The sequence below is a fragment of the Protobothrops mucrosquamatus genome, unplaced genomic scaffold, assembly GCF_001527695.2.
Source record: "Protobothrops mucrosquamatus isolate PMUCROS unplaced genomic scaffold, P.Mucros_1.0 scaffold2331, whole genome shotgun sequence".
NCBI classification, from domain to species: Eukaryota; Metazoa; Chordata; class Lepidosauria; order Squamata; family Viperidae; genus Protobothrops; species Protobothrops mucrosquamatus.
This window is the reverse complement of record NW_015388414.1, coordinates 55,796-66,569: the sequence shown is the minus strand read 5'-3', so window position 1 is coordinate 66,569 and position 10,774 is coordinate 55,796. Positions and strand designations below refer to the sequence as shown.

The following is a 10,774-nucleotide window of genomic DNA, read 5'->3' as shown; positions in this document are numbered from 1 at the left end:
TTTTACACCTGGTTGCCTGGAGGTCATTTTTGTGTTATTTTGTCAAATGCTGATAAACACTCCACCTGGTTAATGTCTCCGTTCCTCCTGGCTTTGAAGAACCACACATTTCTGTTTCTGGGAATGCTGATTTATTTATTTATAAATTTTATTTTATTTATAAAATCTATTGGCTGCCCATCTTACCGTAGGGTAACTCTGGGCGGCTTGCAGTTACATCTTAATTAAAACATAATGTTTGAATTTCCTAATGTCATTTTAATTTTGGTGATGTTTTGAGTTCGTAGCAAGGTTTGCTAGCTTTAGATTGTTTTTATACCGTGTTTCTGTAACAGCCACTTGTGTTATCCACTTCCTGGTTCTGTACACAAGGACACAAAGGACCTTCTTACCTAACTCACAAAAACCCAGCATCCCTTCTTTCCCCCTCCTCCATTTCAGTCTTAGAAGTCTTATACAATCTTGGGACCAGAAACGATTTCTGCCAATCATGTTTCTGAACCTGATTGATGTTTAGGACTAGTAACTCTATTAGCATGGCTATGTCCTGAACTATAGCTAGGACAGGATCCTTACCAGCAGTCTTTGCAAATTGGGATATCATAACTTAATATTTGCAGCAGATTGTGCCGAAACCCTTTCCCACCCATCAAGGTCTTTTTGATTTAGGACTTTAAACCTTGCTCAGAATATTCACGTGATAAAATTTCCAGATATCAGTAAGTGGTTCCCTCCTTGGTTTTCCCCAATATTTGGATATTTGTGATTATTGTTCATTCCGATTACAGGTAGTCCTCGACTTACAACAGTTCACTTAGTGACCGTTTGAAGCTACAATGGCACTAAAAAAAGTGACTTATGACCATTTTTCACGCTTACGACCTTTGCAGCATCCCCATAGTCACGTGGTCGAAATTCAGACACCTGGCCACTGACTCATATTTATGACGGTTGCGGCATCCCAGAGTCACGTGATCCCCTTTTGCGACCTTCTGACAAGCAAAGTCAATGGGGGGGGGGGGAGCCCGATTCACTTAACAACTGTGTGAACAACTGAAGAACTGCACTTAACAAATGCGGCGAGAACAGTCATCAAATGGGACAAAACTCACTTAACAAATTTCTCACTTGGCAACATAAATTTTGGGCTCAACGGTCGTCGTAAATGGAGGACTATCTGCATTCAATATTTATTATTAAGCAATTTATCGGGGTGGGGTGGGAGGGGATGTATCATTTAGGACCCCCCCAAACTCACCCGGGGAGCCAAAGATTTTCTGCAGAGACATCAGGGCCTGGGGTGCAGGTCATGCTCCCCCCATATCTGTGACTGGGGGGGTGTCCCCTTTACTGGTGCAATCTATGGGAAGCCTCCCCCAGGCCAGGGGAGACCCCAAATGGGGTTACCCTAGAATTAAAGGGGGTTCCCCCCCAAGCCCCAGCCCAAGCGATGGGGGGGTCTTTTTGAGCAGTTTCAAGGGAGGGGGGCTGGAAGCTGGTCTCCCCCAGGCTAGAGACCCCTTTGGGACCCCAAAGTGGGGAGGGGGATTGAAAACCCCCTTCTAAAACGGGGTAGGGGGCTTCCCCTGCTCCCCTTGTAATACATTTGTTTCCCTCCAAGGCTATTTCTACCCTCTGGGCTATTTTCACTTTATAATCAGGGAAGGAGCCCCTCCCCACCCTCGAGGGCCCCAAAGCCCCCTCCCCTTATCTTCCATTTATAAAGAAATCCAGCCCCCCCCCTCCCGAGACCCACCTAGCCCGTCCTGAAGCCGGAGAAAGGCCGCATCGGGCTGCGGAGCCTGCCCAGCCTCCCGGTCGCCTCAAGCGGGTTCGCCGCTCACTCCAGTCCGAGGCTCCGAAAGGCCGCCTAGGCCCCACCCAACGCCGGCGGCTCCGCGAAAGAGCGATTCCCGGACGGACCTACGTACAGGTGAGGCGTAAGGCACGCCGGAAAGTGGGAGGGCTACGCAAGTTTCGCAGCGACTCCAACAGGAAGAGGGAAGTGGCTTTTGAAAACACAAATAACGTGCGTTTAATCGGTGGAGGGAAGGAAAAGGAGGGGATTTTAAAATGCAAGGACCTTAAATCCTAATTGCAGCGGCAGTGCTCGACCGAGGGCTGCTCCTGATGCATTTAGATGCTCTCCTTTGCAGTAAACCTCTGCAGAGATTAAGTTTTGACTAAGCAGCTGACCGGAAAAAACAACGGATTTGCTGTTTGGCAACTGAAAATTTTCATGTCAAGGAAATTAATAGCTGACTAGCAATCAGGCTGCGATTAAAGGCACGTTGTCTAACTTTTGTGGATTTGCATCTTTATAAAAATAATTGCAATTCAATGCAAACGAACGTTTTTCTATCACAAAGGTGGGAAAACTTCAGCTGAACTGTGATTAATCTGTAAATGCAGTTTAATGTAGAATAGAATAGAATAGAATAGAATAGAGTTGGAAGGGACCTTGGAGGTCATCTAGTCCAACCCCCTGCTCAGGCAGGAAACCCTGCCTACACCATTTCGGACAAATGGCTGTCCAGTCTCTTCTTAAACACTTCCAGTGTTGGAGCATTCACCGCTTCTGGAGGCAGGTTGTTCCACTGGTTAATTGTTCTAACTGTCAGGAAGTTTCTCCTTAGTTCCAGGTTGCTTCTCTCCTTGATTAGTTTCCATCCATTGCTTCTTGTCCTGCCTTCAGGCGCTTTGGAGAATAGCTTGACTCCCTCTTCTTTGGGGCAGCCCCTGAGATATTGGAACACTGCTAATGTAATGCAAATGCAAATTTTCTAGCCTTTAGCTGCGCAAACAGAATAAAGCAAAAAGCCATCAAGGCAAAATTATCTTTATCTGAATCTTCACAGCATAAACATAAAACATTTCAGCAATGCTGGATGCTTCAACAGCCTCACTTCAGGGCTGCTTCATTGTGTTCGTTCCCACTTACTAAAGTGAATATTGGCTTCTGAAAACAATGGAAACCTCCTCCCCACAAACTATACATAAGAACAAACCCATCTGTATCCCCCATCAAATGTTTCCAGAAGAAATTTAAGTCAACCTGTGTGGAAGCCGCTCTGACATTGATTTAAATTCCCAGTTTACCAACAAAGTGTGTACTAATTTAAAAAACAATCTTTTTAAGCACCATAATTGTGTGTTTAACAATGGATTTAGAGCTTTCTGTTGTAAATGTTTATGCTTGTGCAGCCCTTGAAGAAAACTTCAAAAATGGCTAAATGAAAACCAAGACTACCCTTAACCACCCCCAATAAACTACACTCACATTTTTACCCCTTAAAGGACCACCTTTAAGGAAGACATGGAGACCACAGCTGTCCCAGTTGTTAGCCAGCTCTTTGGAGATAGACTGCATTCCATGGTGGAGTTTCCATCTAGATGTTACTCATTAATCATTGACTTTCTCATTTATTTATTTTTAAAGCCAGAAGCCACCCTTGGTTTATCATGGAGAAATAAAATCAAGTGAGAATTTATTCAGGCACCCTCCAAAATAAAACCCCATTATTCAAGAAGGCATCAGGATTGTGTTTGCTATTTTCAGACCAACAGGACGTGAAGCCAGATGCTACAAACAGCTATGCATCTCGGCCAAGATTTCCAGATGTGAATGCCACATCTGAACCCACCCAGCCCCCCTGACATCCATTCAGCCACCCCTTTGGTCTTGTGTGCTCAAGCACCAGTGCCCAAGAGACTTGTGGCCCGTGCTAGAAGAAGTCAGTCAGGCCATTTGATTGACCTTCTTTGCCCAGAAGGGCAGCGAAACACTTGGGTAGGTCCAACTGGGATCCCAACAAAGCACGGCGCAGATTATGCCGCCTAAAACGACCATGAAGCAGAGGAACCACGTCAGCAGTCCAGCGTTGGTGAAGGGGAGGATGAAGGCAATCAGCACCAAAACAAGCAGAAGCAGCAGGATGAGTCTCTTGACGGCAGCCTGGTTGATCTCGCCGGAATCCCGAGGTTGCATTTCAGGGGAAGGATGCTGCTGGCTGTGCCACACTCCGGCGGCGCCCGGGGTGCCAGCGATCTCTGCATCTGGATCTGCGCTCCCCAGCTGCTCCATGATGTGCTGTAGGTTGCTGAGGCTGCAGATGAGACCCCCAAATACCACGGTGGCCTTTCGGCAGAGGGGACAGTTGATGATCCAGGTGTGATCTTCTTGACACAAGATCATCTTCAGGCATGTGGCGCAGAAGGCATGCTGGCACGCCAGGACTTTGGGCAGCCGGGTAAGGCTGAATTGATGGAAACAGATGAGGCAGGTGGTGTCACCAAAAGAGACTCTGGACGGGCACTGCTGGAGAGGCGCTGGGGGTGACACCGTCACAGCGATGGGACTCAAAGATGCTGAAGTCTCCATTTCTGGATTTCGGAGTTCTAGATCCAGAGTTTTATTGCAAGACTTTTCCTCTTGAATGGAGCAGCAGCCCTCAATTTTTGGACCATCATCTGTTCCTGATGTCTCTCCAGAAATCTGAGATTGGTCCCTCGCTTCAATCACAATTTGCAAATTATCCATGGAAATTTTTTTGCAGAATTCGGCAGAGGGAGAAACGCGGAGCTCTCCCAGCAATAGGGACGAACCGCCTGCCTTTGACTGCATCTGTGGATTTGACAACTCCTTTTATAAAAGTGCTTTGTCCTAGCAACAGAGTAATTGCTTTGTTTAACTCTCCCAGCAAGTCCCACCCCTTTGGCAAAAAAAACCCAACCAAAAACTTGCTCACGTTGGGTGGGTGGATGTGTTTGTTTTCTTTAAAGCCAAATGGAGATTAAATTTAATCAGTAACTCCAATGACCACAGGATTTTTTATTTATTTTTTACCATGCCCGATAACGTAACATTGCTAGGCAATTCCGAAGGAAAGAGCAAACATTTCTTTACAATGGGCAAACAAAACCTCAAAGGGCTGCTTCAGATTTGAGCCAAGGAGATGGGAGGTTAAGTGCTGCAATTTGCTCAAAACAACTAGGGGTAGCTAGAAAAGTGCAGCCCGGGTGTTCCAAAGTTTACTCAACGGAGGACGTGTTTTGAGTAAACCCAAATGCAGAAAATGATTGGGAACAGCCTACTTATTTTATCTGTTTGGGGTCCTTCTGAATTTTTAGGGCCGACCCAGAAGCCGAGGATAAAGGCAAAGGAAGATTAAGGATTAAGAATAAACTGGAGTGTTTCAACTCCAGGAAACTTTATTGGTGCCCAGCTCCCCTGCCTTACAGAATAAACACAACATTCCCATTTGGGGGGCTGGGAGGGGGTCTGTGTCTGTAACGGCCTGCCCTGCCCTGCGGCAGGCGGCAAAGGAGCATGGGTTTTGCAATCCAGCTCCGTTGGAGGAAGGCGTGCAGTGGGAAACTAACCATGGTGTGATTAAGTCCGCTTCGCTGCGTCCAGAGTCGCCCTACTCCCCATCTTTGTCGTCTATAATGGGGAGGCTGTCGTAGGAGGGGAAATCCAGATGGGGAGGAAGAGGGATCTTCACTTCGTGGGGTCTGGGGGAAGAGAGGCTCTGAAACCGAGAGAGGAAGCCGGATCCAGCCACGTCGCCCGGGCAGTCTTCTGACCTGCAAAGGCTGCAGTCGTATAAGGAGCAGGGTTTCTCCTGCCAAAACTCCGAGGTCTTCAGGTCGAGCGACACGTTGACACCCCAGACGGCAAAGTGCCGTATGCGGGCCTGCTTCTGAAGTTGGCACATGCACACCCAGGGCTGCCAACTGTTCCAGTGGACGTTGGGGTCCCCTGCAAGCAGCAAGAGAAAACAAGGAGTCTAGCAACCGCAGTGAGAAACAAGGGAACTTGATTCAGAAAACAAAAGAGTAATATCCAGGGGTCATGCTGAGCCAGAAAGATGCTGGTGGGGAGGGGGGGAGGCTTGCCCCCCCTCCTTCAACCACCTGATCTACCTTAAAGGGCTGTTGTGAGAGTAAAACGGGCGAAGCTTATACTGTATGTGAAAAGGGAGGGGAAGGACTGCTTAAGCAGCGTTAACCATAAACAGGATATGCGTTTAAAATAAATGCAATTATTTATTTAAAGCAAAGGTATTTGAGAACACCAGGCATTCAAAGAATGAGCCTTGGGCACATTAAGTGGAGGCTATAAATTTAATTTTCTACCTGGATGGGCGTGCTACTTGTTTTCATTACATGCTGTTTTGAGGTTCATGAATCTTGATGATCTATGAAGCATGGATTAATTCAAGGAGAATTAATGAAGGTCTTGCAAATGCAGCCCCATCAAGGAAATAAACCATGTGGCTTTGAAAAGGTGGGGAGGTCTGCTGCTCCCTCCATTTCAGGGTCAGTCTACCTGCAGCCTGTACAGGTGGGAGCTGAAGGTGAACTGAATAGACGTGCATTTTTTTTCTCTTCCACCTTTCTTCGTATGAAGAACGGTGGCAGAAATTGAGTATGTCTAATGTAATTAAGAGAAGGGCCAGGGTGACTTGATAGCAGTGTTCTAATATTTGAGGGGCTGCCACAAAGAGGAGGGGGGGTGTCAATCTGTTCTGCAAAGCCCCTGAAGGCAGGACAAGAAACAACGGATGGAAACTAGTCAAGGAGAGAAGCAACCTAGAACTAAGGAGAAATTTCCTGACAGTGAGAACAATTAATCAGTGGAACGAATTGCCTCCAGATGTTGTGGGTGCTCCAACACTAGAGGGTTTTAAGAAGAGATTGGACAGCCATTTGTCTGACATGGTATAGGCCAGGGTCTTCTGCTTGAGCAGGGGGTTGGACTAGAAGACCTCCAAGGTCCCTTCCAATTCTGTTATTCAGTTATCACATGGGAAATCAGCATTACAGCATTCTGGCAGGCCCTGGGAATGAACAGAAAGAAAAGCTGGTCTACAGAAAAGCTGCCAAAGGCTAGAAGCATCACCACACTCTCTCTGGGGGGCACACCTGGACTTCCCCAAGGTAGAAATGATTAGAACGGAAGCTATAAATATTGTGATCCTTTACCAACAGCTGATGCAAGGCTAGCACCTCTGACATATTGGAGAGGCCAGAAAAATGAACAGAAAAAAGTCAGTATCTTCATTTTGTCTCAGCCGAAGATGTCCAATTCTGGACCACAGAAAGGAAAGGATGCTGTGTACGCATCACCGTGGCAACAAGGAAGGAGTCAGTCAACAACTGCAAACAGCCACAGCATCTTTGGAACACTCTGTCCTGGGTGGTTATCAAAAGTGGTTTATTTGTGGGCGCCAACTCCACAAATCGATTATCTCCGAGTCCAAAAAAGGTTTTATTCCTTTCCAAGACATTAAATATCCATATTAGTTTTTTCCCGATTTTTTAAATACATTTTTATAATCTGGTTCTCTGCGTTGATATGCCTTCCTGGAAGATGCTTGCCGCTTCTCAAGACACAGCCTTTAAAGTAATATTTATTCTTTTTTTAAAAAAAGAGGTATTTTTAAAAATATTTCAGTTTTAATTTTCTAAAAAAAAGGCATGCAGCACATGTCAACCTTCCCCTCCATCAAACAGGCCTACAGTTTTTAATCTGTTGTTTTTCTCCCCTGCAGAGGTGCTTATGGATGTGTGTTTTCATAAGCCATGTGGACTAAAAGACAATTAAAAAATAAATAAAAAGGTAGATTTTTTTTAAAAAAAAATCCAAATAAATGACTCACCCTGCTATTCCTGAACTAAACAATTTACAATTTACAATTTACACTGACTGTGGGGCACTCACACAAAACCCTCAGCTGTTCTGAGCAAAAAGAGGCGGCACCATCGGTACAAACTGGATGTGGTTTTAATGGAAAATTGCTTTGTGGCGTGGTGGCTTTCGGTGACCCTGCTTCCGAGGGGCGCTGCCGAGTTCGAATTCCACCACTCGAGAGCGGTCAAGCAGCTCGTCCGTCCTCGTCCCGCCTGCCACCCGAGAGACAGAATTCTGAAAAGCAGATTTAGAGATCCCAGTTAAAAAAGGCACTATGGCAATTTGGTTTGAAAATAACCCTTCCTACCAATTGTATTTCTGTTTAACTGCGAAATGCCTTAATTAAAAAATGAATTCTGCTCATTGAACAGACCACAAAATAGGCCCAGGCAAAAGCTGAATTTAAGTTTTGTTTTAATGCCATGACCCCTACTTTGCCTGCCACAGACGGATCAGCAAGACCATCGCAATAGCAGTTTGGTAGTCCTCATCTTACAACAATTTGTTTCGTGGCCATTTGAACTTACAACGGCACTGAAAAAAAGGGACTTATGACCGTTATTCACATTTACGACCGTTGCAGCATCTCGATGGTCATGTGATCAAAATTCAGACGTTTGACAACTGGCTCATATTTATGACGGTTGCAGCGTCCTGGGGTCACGTGATCCCCTTTTGCAACTTTCTGACAAGCTAAATAAATGGGGAAAGCTAGATTCACTTAACAACTGGGTTACTACCTTAATAACTAATAATAATAATAATAATAATAATAATAATGTTGGAAGGGACCTTGGAGGTCATCTAGTCCAACCCCCTGCTCAGGCAGGAAACCCTACACCATTTCAGACAAAGGGCTGTCCAGTCTCTTCTTAAAAACTTCCAGTGTTGGAGCATTCACCGCTTCTGGAGGCAGGTTGTTCCACTGGTTAATTGTTCTAACTGTCAGGAAATTTCTCCTTAATTCCAGGTTGCTTCTCACCTTGATCAGTTTCCACCCGTTGCTTCTTGTCCTGCCTTCAGGCGCTTTGGAGAATAGTTTGACTCCCTCTTCTTTGTGGCAGCCCCCTGAGATACTGGAAGACTGCTATCCTGTCCCCCCTGGTCCTTCTCTTCATTAAACTGTTGTTGTTGTTAGTTACGAAGTCGTGTCCGACCCAATCGCGACCCCATGGACAACGTTCCTCCAGGCCTTCCTGTCCTCTACCATCTTCTGGAGTCCCTTTAAGCTCACGCCTCCTGCTTCAGTGACTCCATCCAGCCCCCTCATTCTCTGTCGTCCCCTTCTTCTCTTGCCCCCCATCTTTCCCAGCATTAGGCTCTTCTCCAGTGAGTCCTTCCTTCTCATAGGTGGCCAAAGTACTTGAGTTTCAACTTCAGGATCTGGCCTTCTAAAGAGCAGTCGGGTTTGATCTCTTCTAGGACTGACCGGTTTGAACGCCTTGCAGTCCAGGGGACTCGCAGGAGTCTTCTCCAGCACCAGAGTTCAATTCATTAAACTAGACATACTGTAAGGACCCACCCCACTTTGCATCTTAAGAAGACAGAAGTCTTGGAATATTTCTTCCAACAGGCATCTTTATTAAGAGAGAATGGTTGCAGGCGTTCTAGACAGGACCTGGGGCCAAAGCCCTACGGTTCAAGGTTTTAAGGGGTCCCCAGCAGCTCCACCCCACCTCACCATCCTTCCAGCGACAATCCCAGGCGTTACATTTCCACCCCCTTTTTCCTCACTGCCGGTGGAAGGGAGACTTCAGAGGGGAGTAGATGAAAGCTGATGGCCCCATTGTTATGATTAGTCCTTTTGGTGGTATCCACATTCAGTCCCTTTGAAGTTGTACGGAAGGAAATGAGGGCCATAAAATCCCTTTGTTCACCCCCCTTCCCTTCATCGTATGACAGAATCCAGAGAGGGCAGAAATGGGGTTTTCCATAGTCGATTACTAGAGATGAAATATAATTGGATTCTGACACATCCCCAATTCCAGCAACCATTCCTTGTATGTTTTAGCCTCCAGTCCCCTGATCATCTTTGTTGCTTTCTAGAATCTCAACATCTTTTTTTATACCGTGGTGACCAACTGCAGTGCTTCACTTAACAACTGGGGCTAGAAAGATCCCAAAATGCGGCAAAACTCATTTAAGAACTGTTTTGTTTAGCAACAGAACATTTGGGCTCAACTGTAGTCATAGGTTAAGGACTCCCTATAGCAGGGGTCTCCAAACTTGTCAACTTTAAGACTTGTGGACTTCAACTCCCAGAATTCCTCAGCCAGCCCTGAGGGCTGGCTGAGGAATTCTGGGAGTTGAAGTCCACAAGTCTTAAAGTTGACAAGTTTGGAGACCCCTGACAAGTTTGGAGACCCCTGAAGAGTGGATGTTCCCGGACAGACAGTTCTTCCTGTTTACCTGATATGGACACTGAGAATCCAGAGATGAATGTAGATCTAGGCTGCTGACGATGGGGGTGGACACTCGGATGGGGTTCTCCCAACCAGCAAGGCAGTGCTGTGGGAACAAAGATGGAGACAGCTTCAGCGTTTTTGCCGAGTTTCGCATATGGAGATTCTCCGTCATCCAGGCCACGGGGGTCCCAAAGGTGCTTTTTCAGGAGACAACTGGACTTTCTTGGGTTTTTTTTTTCCTTTAAAGACATTTTGCTTCTCATCCAAGAAGCTTCTTCAGCTCTGACTGAATGGAATGGTGGGGAATGGAAGGATGACGACCAGCGGCCTGCAAGGAGTATAAATCCTTCCACTCTCCACGGTCCAGTCAGAGCTGAGGAAGCTTCTTGGAGGAGAAGCGAAACATCTTCAAAGAAAACCAAGAAAGTCCAGTTGCCTCCTGAACTTTCAGCAGTTAGAGCTGAATTGGGAATCCATACAATTCATGCTCTATCCAAAATTAGAGCTTATGACTACTGGTGCAAAGTCAATGAAATGGAGACTGATAGACTCCCCAAGTTATGTCTACTAGAGCAAATAAAATTACAACCACAAATCTCCTGGATCACCAAACTAACAAATTTTGTAAGAAGCTGTGGTCTTCCTGTCTCTTGCGTAACAGGAGAACAATTCA

The 10,774-nt window shown here is 46.1% G+C and overlaps 2 protein-coding genes across 2 annotated transcripts in view; both read right to left on the bottom strand.

Moving 5' to 3' along the window:
- Nucleotides 1-2,837: 2,837 nt before the first annotated feature.
- On the bottom strand, nucleotides 2,838-4,613 carry RNF186 (ring finger protein 186). Its single transcript, XM_015824739.1, has one exon. The coding sequence runs from the start codon at nucleotides 4,538-4,540 to the stop codon at nucleotides 3,740-3,742; it is 801 nt and encodes a 266-aa protein (XP_015680225.1). The 5' UTR covers nucleotides 4,541-4,613; the 3' UTR covers nucleotides 2,838-3,739.
- An 810-nt stretch (nucleotides 4,614-5,423) lies between these two features.
- The window catches only part of MIIP (migration and invasion inhibitory protein), a 12,225-nt gene continuing 6,874 nt past the window's right edge, over nucleotides 5,424-10,774 (bottom strand). Inside the window, exons 4-6 of the mRNA XM_029285840.1 lie at nucleotides 10,106-10,204; nucleotides 7,831-7,930; nucleotides 5,424-5,761 (exon numbers count right to left, since the gene is read on the bottom strand). Coding sequence (XP_029141673.1) covers nucleotides 5,424-5,761; nucleotides 7,831-7,930; nucleotides 10,106-10,204 — 537 coding nt within the window. The remainder of the gene's footprint in view (nucleotides 5,762-7,830; nucleotides 7,931-10,105; nucleotides 10,205-10,774) is intronic.